This window comes from Oncorhynchus clarkii, chromosome 19, assembly GCF_045791955.1.
Source record: "Oncorhynchus clarkii lewisi isolate Uvic-CL-2024 chromosome 19, UVic_Ocla_1.0, whole genome shotgun sequence".
Classification (NCBI taxonomy): domain Eukaryota; kingdom Metazoa; phylum Chordata; class Actinopteri; order Salmoniformes; family Salmonidae; genus Oncorhynchus; species Oncorhynchus clarkii.
This window is the reverse complement of record NC_092165.1, coordinates 39,191,392-39,217,107: the sequence shown is the minus strand read 5'-3', so window position 1 is coordinate 39,217,107 and position 25,716 is coordinate 39,191,392. Positions and strand designations below refer to the sequence as shown.

The 25,716-nt window shown below is 42.7% G+C and overlaps 1 protein-coding gene across 1 annotated transcript in view; it reads left to right on the top strand.

Moving 5' to 3' along the window:
* Positions 1-20,479, top strand: part of LOC139375162 (potassium voltage-gated channel, subfamily H (eag-related), member 5b) — an 83,698-nt gene extending 63,219 nt beyond the window's left edge. Inside the window, exons 10-11 of the mRNA XM_071116701.1 lie at positions 125-321; positions 19,508-20,479. Of these exons, the coding sequence (XP_070972802.1) occupies positions 125-321; positions 19,508-20,479 (1,169 nt within the window). The remainder of the gene's footprint in view (positions 1-124; positions 322-19,507) is intronic.
* Positions 20,480-25,716: the final 5,237 nt, after the last annotated feature.

The following is a 25,716-nucleotide window of genomic DNA, read 5'->3' as shown; positions in this document are numbered from 1 at the left end:
TTTAAACCTCAGATCTCAAAATATCCATAACATCTGTGACTGGTGATTTCACTGAGAAAATACTAAATATTGTACTATTTTGTCTCCCACACAAATCTCTCAATGTATCTTTCCCCTCTCTCAGGTAAAGGAGATGTGTTTGGAGATGTGTTCTGGAAAGAGACCACTCTTGCACACGCGTGTGCTAACGTGCGGGCGCTGACGTACTGCGACCTGCACGTCATCAAGAGAGAGGCACTGCTCAAGGTTCTGGAGTTCTACACAGCCTTTGCGAACTCCTTCTCACGCAACCTTATCCTCACCTGCAACCTACGCAAGCGGGTATGATTTACGCAGTGACACGCACAACACACCACACACCACACACCACACACCACACACACACACACACACACACACACACACACACACACACACACACACTGACAACCACATGTCAGTCCTCCTTTTTCCTCCCTCTTCTGTATCCTATTTTCTCATCTAAAACATTTGCAGAGCGTTTTTGTGGCCTTTCTCCTTGACTGCAGAAAGTTAGATCTCCGATCGCTAGTGCTGAGCATTAACCGAAATGTCAGTTTTATTTGAATTCCTTTTCTTTCTTTTTCTTTTTCGGTGAGCTCAATGTGCACATTGCACAGTTTGTCTAGAGATAAATCATATCAAACCTGAACTGGGCGATGTAGTAGGGAGTTGTAGTTTCCAACAGGCCAATATTCTACATAGTTTAGAGCAAAAAATGTGGTAATTAACTACAATCACCATAATCCATTGTATGCCTACTTGTCCGGTCTGTGAGTTTTTTTTATTTTCTTCTGCTACTAGGCAGGGTAGCCTAGTGGTTAGAGCATTGGACTAGTAACCGAAAGGTTGCAAGTTCAAATCCCCGAGCTGACAAGGTACAAATCTGTCGTTCTGCCCCTGAACAGGCAGTTTACACACTGTTCCTAGGCCGTCATTGAAAATAAGAATTTGTTCTTAACTGACTTGCATGGTAAAATAAAAGTAAAAAATAAAAATAAAAATTTGATTAGTGTGGGACAGACACTGAGCGAGAGATTCGAGAGAAGAATGTGTGATCGATAGAGAGCAGTGTCTTCTCTTGGTATCTCTACCTGAAAATACATAATCTAAGTGACTGATAGTTGGTATTCAGTAGCCATAAAACTATGTCTAATTTACTTTGAAGAATTACTAAAATAATGGTTTTGTCAGACAGCATAGGCAGCAGCTCCATAGAGATGAGATGATGACTTGGTAATCAAATAAAACAAATGTAATATACACAACTGAAATATTTTATTAAATAAATGAATGTGAATAAATAATGGTTAATAAGTGATAAGCCGTTATGGGCAGTCACTACCATCATGGGACTTTTTATTAATTGTTTTATTCAGTGTTGTTTGGGACTGCTCGTTCAACTCAATGTGTCCCTTGTACTGTAAAATAAATTGAACACCCTCCCCCTCATAGAATGAACTCAAAACAATGTTTACGGCCACAAATAGCATTAACTGTAGTGACCCTGTGTTTATAAACGTGAGTATCTATCTACTTTGCTTTTGTGGCACAATCGATGCCACGCAGTGCTACGGGTCAGAAAGTTGAGGGTTTGCTGACCATCACAGGGGAGCTCACTCTGCCTGTTTCATTACTTCACAATCAGAGCTGGCTGCAGACAATGATCAGCTAGGGGGAAGTTAGATTTTCAGCATTTTGATGCCATCTTTATACTTAAATAAAATACTGTATATGCAATTCATTTTTCACCATCAGGTTTCTGTGCCAATGTACCAAATGACCAATAAATTTAAAAAAACATACTGGCGTGGTTTGCGTTTTCAACACCACAATAAATAGATGTCAATCTCGACAAACAGAAAACACATCCCTCCTTACCTTGTAGCCGTACCCAGTATTGAAGGCTTGGCTTGACGATCTCTGAATGTCGTTAAACTTTTTTGGTGTTTTTTAACAGATGTCTCTTTTGATTCATCAATAGCCTCTGCACAGTTTGGATTGATTGATTGATTTTTATTATAAAAAATAAAAAAAGTTACCATGATTGCACAATAAAGTCGGGGACGTATTTCCATTGTGGTCCCTACATTTGCTGCAGAATATGCTACAGTAATATAAGGACTGAATGCACATCTAATGTGCACATCTCTGGCTTTTGGGGTCACCTTATGTTTTGACATAGCTACAGTACATCTATGGGCTTTTATGTTTTTCTGTCATGCGTAATGGTAGCCTTTCATAGGCTGTCTATTGGATAACGGCACAATCATTTGTTTCTTTGGGGCTTGGTCTCATAAAATGTCATTTAATGTATGGCTTATCAGGCTCAGGTAGCATCAGGCTTGAATTTTCATGCCGACCAAAGCTCTAATCAAATCAAGACATATTAGAATACTTCTGTTTTGGGAGGGAAATACCGGCTTACCAGAGAGAAAAGTGATTATTCTTGGATGGAACATTTGTAAAATAATGAGAAAATATTCAACCCTAGTCTGGAGCTTATTCTTTAGATGTTTGGGGCTGCTGGGGAACCATGATGTGTAGGCATAATCAAAGTGACACTGGACTAGCGTACTTGCCAGAGTCTTTAGGGTGTCTATAAGTTCCCATCCAATTGGCGACAGATTTTAATGCAAATTTTCTGAAATCTGCATAAAAATAATATTCACATTTTGGGGTTTACTTTAGGAGAATTTGGCGCCGCATAGCGTGACCGGGAAGATTTTAATTTACCAGACATCCATATGCATTCAGATCCGAATTGGCTCAGCCAGCACCATCAATAAACAAAGGATATTGGAGCCACACGTACGTGTCCTTAAAAACAGCCTATAACAAATTACAAAAACACTATTCCTTATCTTTCAATGTATAGTATATGCACAACTTTATAGCCATTTAAAAAATAAATCATTTTTAGGCTACTTTCCTAAAACAATAATTGTCCACCTCACAGTTCAGCTGTCAGAGATTTGAGCACTAAATGCATCAGGGCATTGCATGTATAGGCTTAGGGTCCACTGTGTGATATTAATATTTAACAAGAAGCTTAGGCCTAGCCCCAGAGCGATAGAGAGTGAGATAGTCGCTTTGGATAAAAGTGTCTGCTACAGTAAATGGCATATATTATTCTATATTATAGAGATATGCTGGCAGCTTGCTACGGTACCGACATGCATGTCTTTATGTCAGATGGCTTACGAGCAGGCTATTATGCTGCGGCAGACACAGCATTACAGTTGGAAAATTAGGCCAAAGAAAATGGCATAACAGAATGAAGCAAAACACTTGCGAACTGGTTTAAACCTTCACAGGATATATCGCAGCAATTACCAACAAAGGCAAGTGCCTACCATACCCAACAAATGACAGAAATAGGCTGTAATTTATTTTACAACAGACCTACTTATAACCTACAGTATCTTCAAATAAATACGGAGTACACAATTAAAAAGACAGATCAAATTTAATTTGGCCAATGAAAATGTCTCAACAGAATTAAACAAAATAGGTTCAGCATATTTGCACAACTGGTTTCAATTAATAAATATCCTTACAATGATATACAATAATAATAATAATGATAAAACAAATTATTATAAATACATTTATGTTCTAATATTACATCCTAACTGAATAGGGAGTTGCACAGTAACCTACATTCTTCTCATCTAGTCCACTACTATATTAAAACACTCTAAAGCCTGACCCTGTCAAATCCTAGAGCATTTTCCTGTCAGCGTTGTGTTTTCATCAAATTGACTTATTACAGATAAAAGTCTGTGCCTAAATACATCAAAAAATACAAGTTCAATGGATTTCCATTGCTTCTTCAACTCTAGGCATGCTGATGGTTTTGTCACTAAGCATGTTGTGTACAGTAGTTGTAGGGAATGTGCCCAATCTGCTATTGGCACGTGCGCTCTAGCCAAACACTTTGCAGATACAGTGCCTTCGGAAAGTACTCAGACCCCTTGACTTTTTCCACATTGTGTTACGTTACAGCAATTTACACATAATACCCGATAATGACAAAGTGAAAACAGATTTAAAAAAAAAATTTAAACAAAAAAACAGATACCTTATTTACATAAGTAAGAGCTCAGAGACAGGATTGTGTCGAGGCACAGATCTGGGGAAGGGTACCACAAAATGTCTGCTGCATTGAAGGTTCCCAAGAACACAGTGGCCTCCATCATTCTTAAATGGAAGAAGTTTGGAACCACCAAGACTCTTCCTAGAGCTGGTCGCCCGGCCAATCTGAGCAATCAGGGGAGAAGGGCCTTGGTCAGGGAGGTGACCATAAACATGATGGTCACTCTGACAGAGCTCTAGAGTACCTCTGTGGAGATGGGAGAACCTTCAGGAAGGAACCATCTCTGCAGCACTACACCAATCAGGCCTTTATGGTAGAGTGACCAGACGAAAGCCACTCCTCAGTAAAAGGCACATGACAGCCCACTTGGAGTTTGTCAAAAGGCACCTAAAGACTCTCAGTCCATGAGAAACAATATTCTCTGGTCTGATGAAACCGAGATTGAACTCTTTGGCCTGAATGCCATGCATTACTTCTGGAGGAAACCTGGCACCATTCCTACGGTGAAGCATGGTGGTGGCAGCATCATCCTAAGGGGATGTTTTTCAGAGGCAGGGACTCGGAGACTAGTCAGGATCAAGACAAAGATGACCAGAGCAAAATAGAGAGAGATACAAATCCTTAATGAAAACCTGCTCAGGATCTCAGACTGGGGGCGAAGGTTCACCTTCCAACAGGACAATGCCCCTAAGCACACAGCCAAGACAACGCAAGAGTGGCTTCGGGACAAGTCTCCGAATGTCCTTGAGTGGCCCAGCCAGAGCCCGGACTTTAACCCGATCTAACATATTTGGAGAGACCTGAAAATAGCTGTGCAGTAACTCTCCCCATCCAACCTGACAGAGCCTGAGAGGATCTGTAGAGAAGAATGGGAGAAACTCCCCAAAAACAGGTGTGCCAAGTTTGAAGCGTCTCACCCAAGAAGACTTGAGGTTGTAATCTCTGCCAAAGAAGCTTCGACAAAGTACTAAGTGAAAGATCTGAATACTTATGTAAATGTGATATTTAAAAAATAATAATAATAATTAAAGGAGTCTGAGTTATTTTCGAATGCACTGTATGATTGCTAGTTAGCCTATTACAGATATGGACAAAGGATCCACCTATCACTATTGTCACTATGAATGTGGGATAGAGGGCAGGACAGACCGTTAGACTGATAGACTATACTGACCTGTGGCATAGTAAAAGTTAGCACACGGAAAAACTTAGGTCATAAGGGAAGTACCAAACCACCTTGATACAGGGGAGGAGCCTTCAAGCAGATGAGGAAATTTGGCTATATGGAAGAAATAATAGAGTAAATCCAGCAAAAGAGCGAATTTACTCCATGGAGAAAAAAAACACTACCCTCCTCTTTGCCCAATAAAAAACCCCACAGCCCTCCCCAAAGCAACAAAAACTAGTTTGACAACCTTGCCCTATTTTGGACCACCCCTCCTCCAGTAAATTGTGATCTGTCCATTACAGCATTCACCCACATAATGAATAGTGTATTTAATGTTTAAAAAATAACCGCGATTCGTTTTTATAAATGGAACCGAAACCGAACCGACCTCAGAAAACACTAATTGTTCAGCACTACCTTTCACTCTTGAGGGAACTCTGGAATGTAATTCTCACATTATTAGGTTATTAATCCTAAAGGTATTTACCATGTTTATTCTCTTTTTCCCCCCTTTAGGTCTTTTGTCCGAGCCATTTTCGCATAATGAATTATATATTAAATACTAATAGACTCCTTACTTACTGTGGCCTTTTAGCAGTTAACACCCACAGACATGTTGGCGGTCTGCTATCTCCCAGTGAGAAATAGCAGAGGTAGCCTTTACCCTCAGAGCTGATACTCTGTGTGTGTGTGTGTGTGTTGAACTGCCGCTATATTAAATCAATCAAATGCACCAGCCGATGTCACAAAGTGCTATACAGAAACCCAGCCTAAAACTCCAAACAGCAAGCAATGCAGATGTAGAAGCACAGTGGCTAGGAAAAACTCCCTAGAAAGGCAGGAACCTAGGAAGAAACCTATAGAGGAACTAGTCTCTGAGGGGTGGCCAGTCCTCTTCTGGCTGTGCCAGGTGGCGATCATAACAGTACATGGCCAAGATGTTCAAACGTTCATAGATGACCAGCACGGTCAAATAATAATAATCACAGTGGTTGTAGAGGGTGCAACAAGTCAGCACCTCAGGAGTAAATGTCAGTTGGTTTTTCATAGCCAAGAATTCAGAGTTCGAGACAGCAGGTGCGGTAGAGAGAGAGAGTCGAAAACCGCAGGTCCAGGACAAGGTAGCACGTCCGGTGAACAGGTCAGGGTTCCATAGCCGCAGGCAGAACAATTGAAACTGGAGCAGCAGCACGACCAGGTGGACTGGGGACAGCAAGGAGTCATGAGTGAGGCCAGGTAGTCCTGAGGCATGGTCCCATGGGAGGGAGAGAGAATTAGAGGGAGCATACTTACATTCACACAGGACACCAGATAAGACAGGAGAATTACACCAGATATAACAGACTGACCCTAGCCCCCCGACACAAGCTATTGCAACATAGATACTGGAGGCTGAGACAGGAGGGGTCGGGAGACACTGTGGCCCAGTCCGACGATACCCCCGGACAGGGCCAAACAGGCAGGATACGACCCCACCCATTTTGCCAAAGCACAGCCCCCACACCACTATAGGGATATCTGCAAACCACCAACTTACTACCCTGAGACAAGGCTGAGTATAGCCCATGAAGATCTCCCCCACAGCACGAACCCAAGGGGGCGCCAACCCGAACAGGAAGATCACGTCAGTGACACAACCTACTCAAGTGACACACCCCTCCTAGGGACGGCATGGAAGAGCACCAGTAAGCCGGTGACTCAGCCCCCGTAATAGGGTCAAAGGCAGAGAATCCCAGTGGAGAGATGGGAAGCGGTCAGGCAGAGATAGCAAGGCCTGGTCCCTGTTTTGAGTTTGTGAGCTGGTACCAAATCAAATCAAATTTTCACATACACATGGTTAGCAGATGTTAATGCGAGTGTAGCGAAATGCTTGTGCTACATGGCTGGCGCTTGAGAGTGTGTGTAATGAATTGGTCTGATGGAGCACTGATTGAGTTCCATCTCCATGACTCATCATCTTATTAGTCACAATGCAGTGTGAGAGATGTCACACAGCCATCAGGCACATGACGACGGCTAGTATTTGGGTCAGGACCTGTACTGAGGCAGACCTGCTTGTTATTCTGCACCTGGAGTTTGTGACATACTGTATGTCTGTCATTCAGTCCATTAGTGACTATGGCTGGTGGAAATAAGTGTGGAAGGTGTTTTTCTTGCAAGTATTTCAGCATACACAGTGTACTTTCATAACGAACAAAACTTTTCTCTCTCAAATAATCTCAGAAATGCATATTTTGTGGGTATGCAGAAAAAAATACTCAAACTGTTGATCCTTTTGATTTTAAAAACATTGAAAACATTCATGAAAACATTCATCGTTTCATACAACACTTGACAAATGATTGAATGCTCATGTTAAAAATGGGGCCCTGTGAAATTTCAACACAAAGCACCTTTCTCTCTCTTAGTCTTGAACGATTGTTTCCATCTTGGTAAGATGAGCATTAACTTACCTAACCATTTTCTCATTTAAGAAAACACTTCGGGGCTTTTAGACTCCTCTTTACCTGACTAAAGAGAGCTATATTGCTTTAAAAAAAACACATGCAAATCTGCTCTTTTTCTTTTGCCTAAAGGGGCCACTGCACATTGTTAAGCGAAATCTATGCTGTACTTCTGCAGCGCTTTACGGTTCTGGTATTAAAATGATCCGTTTTAAATATTTTCCCAGTGCTGTCGAATACTACCAATACTTTTCAGAGAATTCTAGATCTCTGGAGTATTCCTCTTTTTACATTTAGGTTGAAAGCCTAAGAAGCAGACATCCACAGAGTGCACCAAATATTTACAGAATATCTGTGTCGTTAGGGGCTCTTTTCTATGGTTTATTTTTGTTAGCTGGGACAGCTTGTGTGCTTGGAGGACAATGGTAAGAGACGCCTGACCCTGCAGACAAGGATACTTTTACCAGCCGACTGATGTATTAGTAATGAGAGTTTCCACAAAAAACCAAGACCAAAAAAATACCAGGATTTTGGGGATTTTCACAAAATGTAATCGATCCTTAGAATAGTCTTCTGGGGGAAGGATTGTTGACATATTTAACATTTGTATCTAAAAGCATAATTGAGAAATAATGAATCAAAGCATCGTTATTACATTTTGCCCTTACCCAGGCCTCCTTTAAGACTCCTTAATGTTTTATCTGTAGATGCTGTAAAGGAAAAATAGGTGTCATATGAGTAGTATTTTGATTTCAATAAAAACATTTTAAATTATGAATATTGAAAAATATAAACATGAATATTAAAACATATTGTCTGAAAATATGTTTATTGGTTTATTTGTTCATTTTCAACACACTGATACAGCCTCACTGATAAAACTGCACAGTTTTGATTTGTGATGTTCAAATAGAGCAGTGGTCACCAACCGTTTTTTAAATCAAGATCCCTTTCTGAGTCAAAATGCAAGCCAAAATCTACCGCTGGCTGTGATTTAAAAAAAAAACATGACTTAAAAATGTAAGCCTAGGCAACATTAACCTATTAAAAACAGTACTGTGAGGTTTGTGCAGTAGGCTATAGGCCCAATACATTATCACCGCTTATGGGCTTTTCTTGAATTGCCCTGCTAATGCATTGGTGTTCGGACCATTTTTAGGTAGGCTATATGATCACACCGGTAAAAGCAGACATTTAAATAATTATCTTTTTATTTTTATTTTACTGGGCTGATAATCCCTGCATCTGATGGTCAGTCTCAGCAGAAGGAGAGAGCAGCAGACTGAGGTTTCGTCTCTCAACATCCCTCTGCTCTCCCTTTCCTCCGCTGACACTGACCAAAAAGGGACACACCATCTTCCAGCTGATTGCGAAACTCGAGTCGCACTGCACTGCTGCTAATAATAACAATGCAAGCCTATTGATACACTTTTCTACTCATTCATTACAGTTGCAGTGCTGGTTGTAGCGTGAGTTGAAGTTGGAAGAACGCATATTTCATGGCTTATAAAAGTAGAAAGGCTAAAACAGTAGCGAGGCTATATACAGTAGTGAGGCTATAACAGTAGTGAGGCTATATACAGGCACTGGTTAGTTGGGCTGATTGAGGTAGTATGTACATGTAGATATGGTTAAAGTGACTATGCACATATGATAAACAGAGAGCAGCAGTAGCGTAAAAGAGGGGTTGGCGGGTGGTGGGTGGCGGGACACAGTGCAGATAGCCCAGTTAGCCAATGTGCTGGTTGGTCGGGCCAATTGAGGTAGCATGTACATGAATGTATAATTAAAGTGACTATGTATATATAATAAACAGAGAGTAGCAGCAGCGTAAAAGAGGGGTTGGGGGGGGCACACAATGCAAATAGTCCAGGTAGCCATTTGATTACCTATACAGGAGTCTTATGGCTTGGGGGTAAAAACTGTTGAGAAGCCTTTTTGTCCTAGACTTGGCACTCCGGTACCGCTTGCCATGCGGTAGTAGAGAGAACAGTCTATGACTGAGGTGGCTGGGGTCTTTGACAATTTTTAGGGCCTTCCTCTGACACCGCCTGGTGTAGAGGTCCAGGATGGCAGGCAGCTTTGCCCCAGTGATGTACTGGGCCGTACGCACGACCTTCTGTCGTGCCATGCGGTCGGATGCCGAGCAATTTACGTACCAGGCAGTGATGCAACCAGGATGCTCTCGATGTTTCAGCTGTAGAACCTTTTGAGGATCTGAGGACCCATGCCAAATCTTTTTAGTTTCCTGAGGGGGAATAGGCTTTGTCGTGCTCTCTGTGTTTGGACAATTCTAGTTTGTTGGGGATGTGGACAACAAGGAACTTGAAGCTCTCAACCTGCTCCACTACAGCCCCGTCGATGAGAATGGGGGCGTGCTCAGCCCTCCTTTTCCTGTAGTCCACAATCATCTCCTTAGTCTTGATTACGTTGAGGGATAAGTTGTTATGCTGGCACCACCCGGCCAGGTCTCTGACCTCCTCCCGATAGGCTGTCTCGTCGTTGTCGGTGATCAGGCCTACAACTGTTGTGTCTGCAAACTTAATAATGGTGGCCCTGCAGTTGTGGGTGAACAGGGAGTACAGGAGGGGACTGAGCACGCACCCCTGAGGGGCTCCAGTGTTGAGGATCAGCGTGGCAGATGTGTTGCTACCTACCCTCACCACCTGGGGGCAGCCTGTCAGGAAATCTAGGATCCAGTTGCAGAGGGAGGTGTTTAGTCCCATGGTCCTTAGCTTAGTGATGAGCTTTGAGGGTACTATGATGTTGAACGCTGAGCTGTAGTCAATGAATAGCATTCTCACGTAGGTGTTCCTTTTGTCCAGATGGGAAAGGGTAGTGTGGAGTGCAATAGAGTTTGCATTATCTGTGGATCTTTTTGGGCGTTATGCAAATTGGAGTGGGTCTAGGGTTTCTGGGATAATGGTGTTGATGTGAGCCATTACCAGCCTTTCAAAGCACTTAATGGCTACTGACGTGAGTGCTACAGGTCTGTAGTTATTTAGGCAGGTTACCTTCGTGTTCTTGGGCACAGGGACTATGGTGGTCTGCTTGAAACATGTTGGTATTACAGACTCAATCAGGGACATGTTGAAAATGTCAGTGAAGACACCTGCCAGTTGGTCAGAACATCCTGGTAATCCGTATGGCCCCGCAGCCATGTGAATGTTGGCCTGTTTAAAGGTCCTATTCACATTGGCTATGGAGAGCGTGATCACACAGCTGTTGCTCTCATGCATGCCTCAGTGTTGCTTGCCTTGAAGCGAGCATAGAAGTGATTTAGATCATCTGGTAGGCTCATGTCACTGGGCAGCTCGCGGCTTTGCTTCCCTTTGTAGTCTGTAATAGTTTGCAAGCCCTGTCACATAAGACGAGCGTCGGAGCCGGTGTAGTATGATTCAATCTTAGCCCTGTATTGACGCTTTGCGTGTTTGATGGTTTGTCGCAGGGCATAGCAGGATTTCTTATAAGCTTCCGGGTTAGAGTCCAGCACCTTGTAAGCGGCAGCTCTACCCTTTAGCTCAATGCGAACGTTGCCTGTAAATCCATGGCTTCTGGTTTGGGTATGTACGTACAGTCACTGTGAGGACGACGTCCTCGATGCTCTTATTGATAAAGCCAGTGACTTATGTGGTGTACTCCTCAATGACATCGGAAGAATCCCGGAACATGTTCCAGTCTGTGCTAGCAAAACAGTCCTGTAGTTTAGCATCTGCTTCACCTGGCCACTTTTTTATAGACTGAGTCACTGTTGCTTCCTGCTTTAGTTTTTGCTTGGGAGCAGGAATCAGGAGGATATATTTGTGGTCGGATTTACCAAATGGAGGGCAAGGGAGAGCTTTGTACGCGTCTCTGTGTAAGGTTTACAGGTGATCTAGATTTTTGTCTCCTCTAGTTGCACATTTAACATGTTGATAGAAATTAGGTTTAAGTTTGATTTAAGTTTCCCTGCATTAAAGTCTCCGGCCACGAGGAGTGCCGACTCTGGGTGAGCGGTTTCCTGTTTGCTTATTTCAGTGTCCATGCTAGCTGTGCTAGCAACAAATGTAGAATTACTGATGCTAGCATTGGAAGCAGAACAACTTGTGTCGTCAACAGGTGCAGGTGTAGTACTGCTGGTAGTAGTACTACCACCAGTAGAGCTGGTATGTGTCTCTATGGACGCGGACCTTACCTTTTTAACAATTTATCAATTTTCGAGCAAAGAAATGAGCAGAAGCTACGTTTTGCTACATACATTTGTGGAATTCCCACGGGAGAGTAACGGTTAATGTGATTGGATGTTCATTATTTGACTATGCTACCTGTATTTGACATTGTGTGGTTTTTCGCTGAACACTAGATGGTTTATTTTTGGCAGTGCAACGAGGCTACTTAACCCTTAACCCTAGCCCTAACTCTAACATGAACAAAGGGTTGTGAGACATCACCCAAATGTATAGCCCCGTTGGAAAATCGAAATGGACTGTTTGAAAATGTGAATCACATTTTTATTTGGCGTACCTCCAACGGCATTACCCCAGTTAGGGAATAGCCGAAATAGAATATATTTTGTTCAACAATATATTGAAAAATTGGTCACACTTTATTTGGATAGTCCATCTGCAGATGCACTACAGATGGTCATGCTATCAACAATTATCTGTTGATAAGCAACTGACTATCTGTTGATAAGCAGCTGCTTGCTAGGTTTACGGTAAGGGCTAGGGTACATTTTAGAATAAGTGTTAGGGTAAGGGTTAAGTTTAGGGGTTAGGATAAGGGTTAAGGTTAGGGGTTAGGATAAGGGTTACGGTTAGGGGTTAGGATAAGGCTTAAGGTTAGGGGTTAGGATAAGGGTTAAGGTTAGGGGTTAGGATAAGGGTTAAGTTTAGGGTTAGGGTTAGGATAAGGGTTAAGGTTAGGGGTTAGGATAATGGTTAAGTTTAGGGGTTAGGATAAGGGTTAAGGTTAGGGGTTAGGATAAGGGTTAAGGTTAGGGGTTAGGATAAGGGTTAAGGTTAGGGGTTAGGATAATGGTTAAGGTTAGGGGTTAGGATAAGGGTTAAGGTTAGGGGTTAGGATAAGGGTTAAGGTTAGGGGTTAGGATAAGGGTTAAGGTTAGGGGTTAGGATAATGGTTAAGGTTAGGGGTTAGGATAAGGGTTAAGGTTAGGGGTTAGGATAAGGGTTACGGTTAGGGGTTAGGATAAGGGTTAAGGTTAGGGTTAGGAGATCGCTTGTTGAAATGTTACAGATAGTACACCTGTAGATGCTCTACACACTATCCAAATAAAGTTTGACCGAAAAATGTGCCAAATCATAAATGGTATATTTTCAATATTCATGTTTATATTTGTCAATATTCATAAATGAATATAAAAAAATACTAAATACTACACATATTACAGAGCAAGCGTTAAAGCTTCATATGACACCAAAGTTCTACCAAAGCTCTATAGCACCTACACAGATGAAACACTATGGAGTCTTAAAGGAGGCCTTGGTCATGCCAAAAGGTCATAAATATGCCAAATGATTTCTCAATTATGCTTTTAGATATAAATGTTAAATATACTGTATGTCAAAAATCCTTCCGCCAAAGAACTATTCTATGGATGACATTTTGTGTGTGTGTGTGTGTGTGTGTGTGTGTGTGTGTGTGTGTGTGTGTGTGTGTGTGTGTGTGTGTGTGTGTGTGTGTGTGTGTGTGTGTGTGTGTGTGTGTGTGTGTGTGTGTGTGTGTGTGTGTGTGTGTGTGTGTGTGTGTGTGTGTGTGTGTGTGTGTGTGTGAGAGAGAGGATATGGTGGGGTAGGGAGTTTAATACAGAAAAGTGAAGTCCAGGCTGAAGTCCAAAATGGTGATTTGTTGTAAGTGTTTTCCTGATTTCAGCAAGAGAACAGCAGGTCTATGTGTGTGTGGAAGGCAGTGCAGTGATCAGGTGAGATGGAGAGAGCTGAGCAGCAGGAGGAGGGGAGATGAGGAAGTCACCCATGCAGAGAGTTTCATTTTCTCTGTTCTGTCTGATAAATAATGAATTGCTGAACTTAAGAAGAAAATTGACCCACTTTTTTATGTGGAGAAGAAGAAGCCAGAGCTAGACAGCCACACTAAGAGAGACAGGGTAGATTATCTCTGCAGTCTCTACATCAGAACAGAAAAACATAGACACTTTGAAATGTTCAAGCGGCCATGGACACTCCATGTACTGCTCTCTAATCCACTCTGTGCTTTTTAAGATGCTTCTTCACCACACAAGTCTAGAATGAGCTCACATTGCAATATCTCCTAGCCTCCGTTATGACTCTCCTTAAGGCCTGTGTGTGTGTGTAGGTACTGTATGTGTGTGTGCACATGTGCGTGTGTCTCCGTGCATGTGCGTACATGTGCTTTCCAATGTGTGTGTGTGCTTCCTCGTATACATGTGTGCTTGTGTGTGGCCCTTCCCCCTCCCCTGGCATGTATATTTGGGACCGGAGTGGGAGGAGGATGACAGGCTGGATCACCTAGGGAGCAGTGATGTGTCATCCATTCGCCTACAGAGACGCTTCCCAGAGGGGGAGTACAAGTCCCTTTCTCTCCTGCCCCCACTCCCAGGGCCTGTGTGATGGGGCTGCCCAGAGACAGAGAGAAGGCGGTATGGAGAAATGGACAAGCATCTCTCCTCATATTGGAGGAAAATGTGACAGAATGACAGAGTTTGGTCAGGAGTTCTGACTGTGCCTCCACAGCTCTGCATCATCTATCCCTCTTCAATATCTGAATGTGGGATTTCAGCCTCACATCCAAGTCAGCAATACATTTTGATTATGAGTTTGAACCGAAGGGTTGGCATGCGGTGCGGGAGTCAGGGGTACAGTTTGGATCCTGTATTCATTCTGATTCTGGGATTGTGCGAGTATTGTTAGAGAGCCAACAGAGTATCTATCACATACCCCATGCTCCAGGAACCTCCACTCTCTAGCTTACTGGGATAAATATAACTCTGTAATATAACGCTAAATCTAATCAAGAGGAGAGATGAGACCACCTACACACTCCCAGACCATCCAGCTACCAGGATTAGCTTCCCTGACCAATATCTCCTCCCAGGAATTACACAATTACAGTACCTCCCACTCCCTGGCCCTGCATTCTCCTGCAGGCTTGGGACGTTTTTTAAATAAGGGGGGGTACTTGGGGGGAGGGGGGGGGGGGGTACTTGGAGAAGTGTTTCAATGCAGTTATATCATGTTTTATTACTCTGAGTGCTTTGCATAATTTATATTAGTAGAAGGTCTGCATGCTGGCAGCTGTATATTTAAGTGCTTGGACCTTTTTCAGTCAGTGTGCTGACTAGGCTTGGCTCTGCCACTGGAGCACTGCTGATTAGATACATTTTTAGCTCAGCACCTGAAAGTGGAGAAATTAACTAGGCTTTTGATTATCATCTCTGTCATAATGAGTCGGGGGAGAGGAGTGACTTGTGACAATGTGACATAGCTCAGCAGCACGCATCTCAGCCATCTCAGTAATTGGCAGCACAACCTACAGTGTTTTCCTACAATACTGCATGGAGGCAGGTTTTTATAGTGTTGTGGTGGCAACGTGTGACCTATGAAGTCAGTGGTACACTACCTTTCAAACAGGCTTGTTTGTCATTGGCACAGTGCTGCACACTGTAGCCTATCAGGTTAATCAGGCTTACCAAGACCACAACCGCAACAATGAATGAGCCTGACTGGACAATTCCCAGTGCACTATCATTAATACATGAAGATATCATGTTGATAGGGATGTCAGGAGAGGGGGAGAGATACAGAAAGAGAGAGGGAGAGAGAGAGAGGGCGAGAGAGAGAGGGCGAGAGAAAGCGAGGATAGGAGAAAAGAGACATCAAGTGTGAGAAAGTAGAAAGGAGGTGGTGTGTTGGAATTAGGGAGATAGATAGACAGAGATAGAGACAGGGTTAATCATGGCCCTCAGTACAAGGCAACCAATTCCTCATGGACCCTATTTGATATTGAGTTTTGGAGATAAGACAACAATCGTTGTTTCTCGATTTCTTTCTGTCTCTGTCCCCTCCCCTCTCCCTCTCCCTCTTTTTCTCCCCACTCTGTTTCTAGCACTCTCTCCATCACTTCTTTCTCTTGAGCCAGAGGTCGATTGTTACAACGGAGCCTCAGAGAAGAAAAGAGTTCAAAGGCAGACCAAACACACCCTTGTAGTGAGCGGTTCATAAGGACCTTGAACCCTTTCTCCCCCTCTGGCCCAAATATTACTTCATCCACTGTGTAAACATAGGATTGTTGTACTATTTTTATTTCTACTTTGAACCAGGGTAGGATTTTATTGATTTGAGGTTCATTGTATTTCTGTTTTTTCAACGAGCTTTGAAGTCTGCTCCAAAATAGAGCCTACGCAATGCTGCTTGGAATAATTCTTCCCTCCGTCTGCCGAACTGTCTGCAAGAAAAATGCTTGTTGATATACATATACTGTATAGAATATTCTAGAATAGGCCGCAAGGGGCTGTGTATTTCTAAGTTATTCTTTCTTTCTTGACATATTTTAGAGATTTCAGTGGCAGCCGTTCTTCTAGTTGAAAAAATAAAACTTCTAATGGGGTTAGAAAGGTTGGATTTTTATTAACAACAAACTTATTACAGTTGAGAGAATCAGGTCATGTGGGTGTGTTTGTATTTTCTCCATCTTGGTCAGGTTGTTATTGTAAAAGAGAATGTTTTCTCAATTACTTATCTAGTTAAATAAAGGCAAAATAAATCAAATATGTTTGTGGAAGTTAGTTTTATTTTGCTGTGATAAGTCTCTGTAGGGTAGAACAGGTGTAGTCGGTCTGTTTTCAGGCTTCTATTATCAACTTACCCTTACTGCCCCTCTCAAAAAATGTTTTTAAAGTACTCCAGGCCCTCTTTTCATCTGAATAATTAATCTGTCTGTTTCTGTCTGTGTCCGTGTTTCTTGTTGTTTTATGTTTGATGGCTATTTTATGTTCTGTACCGTCTTGTGGGGTGAGCTCATAGCTGCTCCCCTTCCGGCAACACTGCTAATTATCCTCTCCATTACCATACACATTAAGACATCTGCATACTGTCCTGTCTCTCTAGGAGCTCAAAGCCCCTCTCTCAGACGAAGGCAGGATGAACTTGGAGGGGACGATGCCTAAATGCACATCCATTTTGTCTCCCATACATGTTTTGACAAATAATGCTGGTGTATTCCTGATATCATTAACTTATCGTTCCCTTAATTGATATCCCCGATTTTATGTTTGAATGATATGACTTGAGTTCCCACATAGGTGGAAAGCTTGCCGTATCTGAGAATAACTCTGGCAGAACGACTGTAATGTGGTCAGATATTGTGAAGAGTACTCCTCGGTAGACCGTAATTAATAGGCCATTCATCCCTGTTGATAGCAATGGTTTGTAATTTGTCATGCTCTACCATATGGATGTAAAATAAAGTCAAAAGTTCCATAACAGACAGATGGAGAGAATAATTGGGTCAGTGAAATTAGTTTGAATAATTAAAATAAGTCAAGCCACTTGCCTGAGAGCCGTGTGGTCAAAGTATGTGTCTTGAGTTTTAGCTTCCCAAGGATGCCAACCATACTACCATGACAACCTTGTTTCTTTTCCAAGCCTAATTGCCTCTCACTCAAGAGGTCCATGCAAATCGGTATAGCACTTAACCTGTCAATCAAAGTTGAGACCTTTTCCCCCCCTTAACTTTATTCAAATCTACCCACCTACTCAAGCTGCCCAAGTCATGGTCTCTAGAGAATCTCTGTTTGACAGAGAGAAAAGCTAACCTGTTATGCTGTAATTAAAATAAGTGGGAAACACTATTGACTTGTGTAGAAAAATCGACACAATTTTGCTGTCCCTGCACTGGATGAATCAAGACAGTGACTCATCACATAAATGTAGACTACATTTCAGCAAAAGCTTTAGTTGTCTTGTAATGAAGTCACTGCCTCCCAACTAAGCCTACAGTACATACTATCTGCAGGTGATGTGATTGACAAGTCCTTTCTTTCCCCTTCCTTGTCCCTACACTAGCCCACTGACCCAGCAAGGGGCTTGATACAATGACATTAAGTGACATTACGCAGCCACTTCCAACAGAGGTGCCGGGTACAGCGAGGAGGGGACATGTCCTGACAAGGCTGAGAGAATGAATGTGAGGGAATAATATAATAATATATTCCGGCCATGCTGAAGAGCCACATGCCTGGACTGTCAGCTGCAGAGGGACCATTATTATTTTAACCAAGAATAATACTTCAGTCTACTGGCTGGCTGAGGTCCCTGTCATTCCCAATTTAATTAGTATCTAAGCGCCAGGAGAGGAGAGCAGATTGGCAAAGCAGGTTGAATAATAGACTGAGGCACAGTCAGGAGTGCAGATGGATATTTTCATAGAGATCCCTTCTAAAGCCAGACTTGACTGCACTGATGAATGGATAGCCAGATAGGCAGGCAGACAGGTGCTCTTTATCAGTTTGCATATAAATCTCTCTGGTTCCTTTGTTGTTTTCAGAGTCATCTACAGTGCATTCGTAAAGTATTCAGACTCTGACTTTTTCCATATTTTCTTATGTTACAGCCATGTTCTAAAATTGATTAAATAGATTTTTCCCCTCATCAATCTACACACATTACCCAATAATAACAAAGCAAAAACAGGTTTAGACATTTTCACAAATGTATAAAAAAACAACTGAAATATCAAATTTACATAAGTATTCAGACACTTTACTCAGTACTTTGTTGAAGCACCTTTGGCAGCGATTTAAGCCTTGAGTCTTCTTGGGTATTTTTTTATTTTATTTAACCTTTATTTAACTAGGCAAGTCAGTTAAGAACAAATTCTTATTTACAATGATGGCCTACACCGGCCAAACCCTAACCCGGACGATGCTGGGCCAATTGTGCACTGCCCTATGGGACTCCCAATCACGGCCGGTTGTGATACAGCCTGGAATTGAAACAGGGTCTGTAGTGATGCTTCTAGCACTGAGATACAGTGCCTTAGACAGCTGCACCACTCGGGAGCCCACTCAGGTGTATGACGCTACAAGCTTGACACATCTGTATTTGGGGAGTGTTTCCATTCTTCTCTGCAGATCCTCTCAAGCTCTGTCAGGTTGGATGGGGAGCATCGCTGCACAGCTATTTTCAGGTCTCTCAAGAGATGTTCGATCAGGTTCAAGTCGAGGCTCTGGCTGGGCCATTCAAGGACATTCAGAGACTTGTCCCGAAGCCACTCCTGCGTTGTCTTGGCTGTTGGAAGGTGAACCTTCGGCCCAATCTGACGTCCTGAGTGCTCTGGAGCAGGCTTTCATCAAGAATCTCTCTGTACTTTGCTCCGTTCATCTTTCCCTCGATCCTAACTAGTTTGGCCGGGCGGCCAGCTCTAGGAATAGTCTTGGTGGTTCCAAACTTCCATTTAAGAATGATGGAGACCAGAATTGTTTTCGTACCCTTCCCCAGATCTGTGCCTTGACACAATTCTGTCTCGACAGGTGTGTGCTTTTCCAAATCATGTCCAATAAATTGAATTTACCACAGGTGGACTCCAATCAAATTTCAAATAACCTGTTTTCGCTTTGTCATTATGGGGTATTGTGTGTAGATTAATCAATTTCAATTTTAGAATAAGGCTGTAACAAAATGTGGAAAAAGTCAAGGGGTCTGAATACTTTCCGAATGCACTGTATACAGAATAATGTATTACTTTTCATTCATAAATAATGTATAAAAATGAGATTACTCTTCTATTTTTTGTACTTTGCAGGTAATTTTTCGTAAGATCAGTGACGTGAAGAAGGAGGAGGAGGAGCGCCAGCGTCAGAAGAACGAGGTTCAGCTGACCATCCCCCAGGACCATCCGGTCAGGAAGCTCTTCCAGAAGTTCAAGCAGCAGAAGGAGCTGCAGAGGAATCAGGGGGCGTCCTCCCAGCTGGACCTGGAGAAGAACCAGCTCCAAGTGGAGCACCACCTTCACCCCATCCCCCACAGCCTGCAGCTGTCCCACTCCAGCCTGCAGCACTCCCTGCCCCTCAACATCCAGCGGCCCGGACCACACTCCTCCCTGCAAGGGCTCCAGAACGGGGCTCCCCCTACGGGCTGCAGTAGCAGTGTGCTCACCGTGTCCCAGGTCACACCCATGCAGTCTAGTCCTGCCATGGGGGAGCCGCCTCCAGTCCGGCTCAAGGTGAGCAGCAGCCCTGCTCTGGTAAAGCCTCCTGCTGCCAGGGGCTGGGGGCGCCTCAAAAACGTGGCTGCCCCACCTCCCGTGGTCAGGAAGGAGGGACTGAACAATGTAGCTAAAGCCGTTTCTGTGGAGATGCTATCTCAGAAGGGCAGGGGTCAGGAGGCGGGGCTCAGAGGAGGAGAGGGAGAGGACAACCGCCTCCATAAGACAGACTCCTGCGACAGCGGCATCACTAAGAGTGAGCTGCGTATAGACAGGGCCGGGGAGGCCCCCCTGCCACACCCGTTCGGCCCCATCCCAGAGCAGGCCCTGCAGGCTGCGCTGCAGGAGACCCGGCTGGAGCTCCGGGGGGACCTCCAGACTCTGGGGGGCCGGCTGGGGGCCCTGGAGAAACAGGTGGCTCAGATCTTCAAACTGCTGACTTCTACAGAGAAGAGGAGGCCGTCTCTACCTCTGGCCGCCACCCCCAAAACCAAAACCAAACGTCAGGACATCTTCACTGTCTCCAGACCCGTTTCTCCTGACTTAGTGGACGATGACGGGCACATGTGAAGAGGACAAAACACCACTGTTCGACGTACCTTAACATTTGCACACAAACTTTTAACTCATGTCCATCATGAGACCTTTCTTGATTGTAAATATTTCTCTATGCATGTCCAGCTGGATTCTGGCTTGCCAAAGAAACTAAAAGTCTATTCAGGGGCGCAACTTTGGTTTTAGAAGTGGGGGGGACATAACCTAGCAGTGGGTCTGGGAGTCCCTCAGAATTTTGGGGGCATCTAAAGCTCATTTCCTGCAATTCTACTAGGGCGGTTCCCAACAACAAACAAATATAGGTCGATCAAGAGTAGTCTTTTATTTCAACCAATCAATTGGCTGACATTTTTAAACATGTATTTTTAGGCATATAGACTCACCCTATGTGTTCTAATAAAATCAACTAGGCTATAAGTACTGAAATTATCTGATACTTTGAGCACGCTGTTTGATGAAATAATTACGACACGCAAATAACTCAACAGGGAGCCAGAGATCAAGATAGCCTAACCAGAAGAAAAAATAATTTTCCAGACCCTCTTCTCGCTGCTGCTGGCCTTTGCAGCTTCTGCCTTTATGCTCCTGAAGTTGCTGGTAATATGCTACACCAGCGGTCAGCAACCTTTTCCATTTGAAGTGCAAGGTTATGATACCATTTCTACCAATCTGCGTGACTGTTATGATTTTTATATGCACATTTTCGTGGAACAGTTGCATTTAATTTATTATAGTCTTTGTATCTCAAAATCTTTGTCTGTGGTTAATCTACAGTCTATCTAAATATAAATGAAAATGATACAAATCTAAAAGTAACTTTTATTGCCATTGCCAACTATGTAAAAATAGCCTATTTAAAGCCAACACATAAAAACATTGAAGCCTGCAGGTAGAAAATGTCCTGATCAAAATAAATATCCTATAAATCACATTGGTACGCATGGCCTGTCTATCAACTGGGTCACCCGAAACTCGTACTAGCAAACTTGAAACATTGTGTAAAATATTCTGGGCCCTCAGATATTCCAGTGCCAGTGAGCTCGGGACAGACACAGCTGTAGGCTATTTGTGCAAGGGATAAGAAGTAATTTTTTGATGTTTCCACTGGACCAGAGAATAAATTTTTTACTTTTCATGCTGAGTGGTTATCGAAAGGGAGAGAGCTGGAAATATTGTTCAAATACTTAGTGGAACTATTGTCATTATCAGTTGATTCTAAAAACAGACTTTGTTTACTTGCTGTTTGAGGTGAAGACAAATGACGTTGAGAATCTCCACAGCTTATTAGTGGTGGTGAATTAAGACAATCAGAAATACTATCAGACATCCCCAAGTGGGCGCATTTATAGGCCTACATTTGCGCACAGGCCAGGTGGGTCAGAAGTTTACATACACTCAATTAGTATTTGGTAGCATTGCCTTAGAATTGTTTAACTTGGGGCAAATGTTTCGGTTAGCCTTTCACAAGCTTCCCACAATAAGTTGCCTGAATTTTGGTCCATTCCTCCTGACAGAGCTGGTGTAACTGAGTCAGGTTTGTATGCCTCCTTGCTTGCACATGCTTTTTCAGTTCTGCCCACACATTTTCTATGGGATTGAGGTCAGAGCTTTGTGATGGCCACTCCAACACCTTGACTTTGTTGTCCTTGAGCCATTTTGCCACAACTTTGGAAGTATGCTTGGGGTCATTGTCCATTTGGAAGACCCATTTGCGACCAAGCTTTAACTTCCTGACTGATGTCCTGAGATGTAGTATGTTCTATGGATGGTCTTAAACTGCAGTTTATGTCTGAGATGATATGAACATGACAGGTTATTCAAACATATCTGTATCCATTCATCATCATCAGTAGTGTTTCCCAGGTCTCCCTCACATTTTTGTTTTGTGTCATCAGGAAAAGCCTCTATCAAACTTTGATACAGTTTGGAAACAGACTTGAAGTTTGTCAGACTGCCTTAAAATAGTTTAAATCTTTGAAGCTTCTGGATTGTCCAGTGTTTGCTGCACAGAGAGAATAAAGTGTTGTATCTGCAAAAGTTCACATGAGCGCCGTCACAGACTGGACTTCCCTGGTTGCCTGACCCAGCTGAGACCCCTGTCATCATCTGATCCTGCTAAGATGAGGCATGGCAAAGAATTACCTTGGTGTACATTTATACATTATATTATCCATGAATAGAATCAATGGTTCAATCATTTAAATGACCATTATTCCCAGATCTCAGACTGTAGTCTACCCATCAAATCAAGATGGAACTTTGTATCCATTCACTGATTGTTATAATATACTGCAAAATTCACCTGAGCTCCGTAGACCGGTCTTCCCTGGCTGTCTGATCCTGCTAAAACATGATGAGCATAGTATTGTGTACTGACTGCACCATGACAGTGTAGCCTGTAGTGCTGTTTATACCATGTCAGTGTGAAAAGTAGGGAAGTAGCTTGGAAAACAGATCAATAATGTTACATTGCTATACTGTGTCTAATAAAAACTCACATCGCGCTGTCAAAAAAAATCTGAATATCAGTTTTCAGTCGCTTGGCCGCTGGTTTCATTTCATTTGATTTAGGTCTAGTGTGATTGAGGCATAAGTAATAGCTAAAGTTAGTGAGCTATCCAGCTAACGTTAGCCAACGTTAGAAGGAAACTAGCAAAGTTAATTTACTTCTGTTGAAACGGGACAAAAAGGCTATTCATACACATAACAGCTGTTAGATACAGCAACCTGACACATAGCTAGAGACTAGAGCGTAACTGGCTGTGGTAGCTACTAGCTAGCTGGTTCATTCTCTTCAGACAGAACTTAAGTCGAGAAGGGATTAAATATTACTGTAGCTAACGTTACAGGTCAGTTACACTACTAGCTCAGCACTGGTAATATAAGTCAAACAGCAGTTACAGGTACCTTGCCAGCTACATCAGTCAAATAAAAAGCAGCCAGTTTCTCCTCTGCTTGCTTTTACGACTTGGAGAAAAATTGCAACACACACAGAGACAGCAGCTGCAGACAGCAGCACCGTGCCTTTCAGAAGCTTTGCCGTCCGCATGGTCTTTGTTGTCTGCATGCGCCTAAATCCAGCCCAATGAACCCGCCAAACAGCCTACCCGACCGCTCTGAGGCGTCCGCATGGTCCTAAAGCACACCGATGGCGCTTTTAGTATCACAGTGCAATGGTAAAACTGAGGGGGGGGGGGGGACAAAAAATGCCATTTCAGAATGTGGGGGTCGTGTCACCAGTGAAAGTTGCGCCCCTGACTCTATTTACTTCTTGCCTGTATATTATGCAGTTGACTGCATGCAAATGTGTTGAAAGAGAACCAAGATTTTATTGATCTACTCTATATATAAATATTTTTTAATTATTGACAATTTCCAATGTTGACATTCAGGGTATGTATAGAGGTAGCACTATTAACCATGACTTACCAATGGTTTCTGAAACACTGCATTGATACTTGGCGAATGGGGAAATCAATAAGGTTAATGCTTTTCCCACAGAAAGAAAGTCCAGTAGCTATAGGCTAAACTTATCTGGTCGTTCTGGATGATATGAGTGCCAATGCAAGTGATAAACTGATATTGATGATTGAGTGTCAATTATTGAGCACCGTCATGAGTTTTCTCTTTCAAGCCTTGGTCTGTTCCAGTAAGTCGTTGCTACATACTGTGCATTGATTTATATTTTTTGATGATTGACATATACAATCCTGCTTAAAAGTATGTGAACCCTTTGTGCAACGACAGATTTTTAAAGTTTTTACCATGAAATCTTAATTTAATCAGAACCAGCCTTTTGATCTGACATAACAGGTTTATATTTACCAATACCATATGTTGGTGTAGGGGAAATCATGCATGTAGTAGAAAAACAACATTAAAAAGTAATTAGTGCAGGTGCAAAAATAATTGAACCCCAAGTTGCATTGGTTAAATCAAGTAGGTAAGTAGAATCAGGTGGGTAAATAATTGGGTACCAAATGAACCAATCAAAGGAAAGATCATTTGGAAAGAGTTTGGGCGGGACTCTGATAAATAGACATAAGAAACCTGGTACGTTTAGTGTTACCCATTCAGGTGAATGCAAAGCACACCATGCCGAGAGGAAAGGAGCTCTCAGCGGACATCGGGACGAGGGTAGTGAGAGCACATCAGTCTGGGGAAGGCTATAAAATTATCTCAATAAGATTTGAGCTCCATCAGGCCACTGTGAGGCAAATAATTTACAAATGGAGAGCATTTAACATGACAGCAACTCAGCCTAGAAGTGGAAGCCCTTCCAAATGATCCCCAAGAGCCACAAGAACAATAATAAATCAGGTAAAAGCCAACCTAAACATAACATCTAGAGATTTGCAGACCTCCCTTGCTCAGGTAACTGTGCATGGTTCAACAATAAGACAAACACTGAATCAAAAGAAGCCTCTGCTATCAAAAAAGAACCAAACTGCCCGTCTTAACTTTGCCAGAGACCACCTGGACAGGTTTCTGGAAGTCCATTCTCTAGACTGATGAGTCCAAAATGGACCTTTTTGGTTTGCTATGTTTGGCGAAAATCCAACATTGCCTACCACCAAAATAACCTTATCCCATCAGTCAAGCATGGTGGTGGGAATGTCAAGATCTGGGGCTGCTTTTCCTCTGGACCTGGACAACTCCACATCTTAAGGGAACCATGAATTCTGAGGTATACCAGGAGATTCTTGAACGTCAGGCCATCAGTCAAGGAGCTAAAGCTGGGCCGAAAATGGGTCTTACAACAAGACAACGACCCAAAGCATTCAAGCAAATCTACCAAAGAATGGCTCAGGAGAAAGAAGATTTGTGTTTTGGATTGGCCAAGTCAAAATCCTGACCTAAATCCAATCGAGATGCTGTGGCAGGATCTGAAGTGGGCAGTTCATGCCAGACACCCCTCAAATCTCACTACAATTGGCTGAGTTCGGTAATAAGAGACTGATTACTGGCTATAGGAGAAGTTTACTCCAAGTTATCGCTGCTAATGGAGGTTCCACAAGCTATTAACTGAAGGGGTTCTCATATTTTTACACTCATCAAATCTGAGTTTCTGTTAAATAAACCACTTTTGTTAAAAAAAACAGTGAAAATATATATTTTTTTGTTTCTGTCATTTACTTGGAATGTCTATTACAAAATTGTTATATTTTATAACAAAATAATGACTAGCCCTATAGGGTTCGCATACTTTCAAGCAGCACTGTACAGCATATCCCCTATCGCTGTCTGATTTC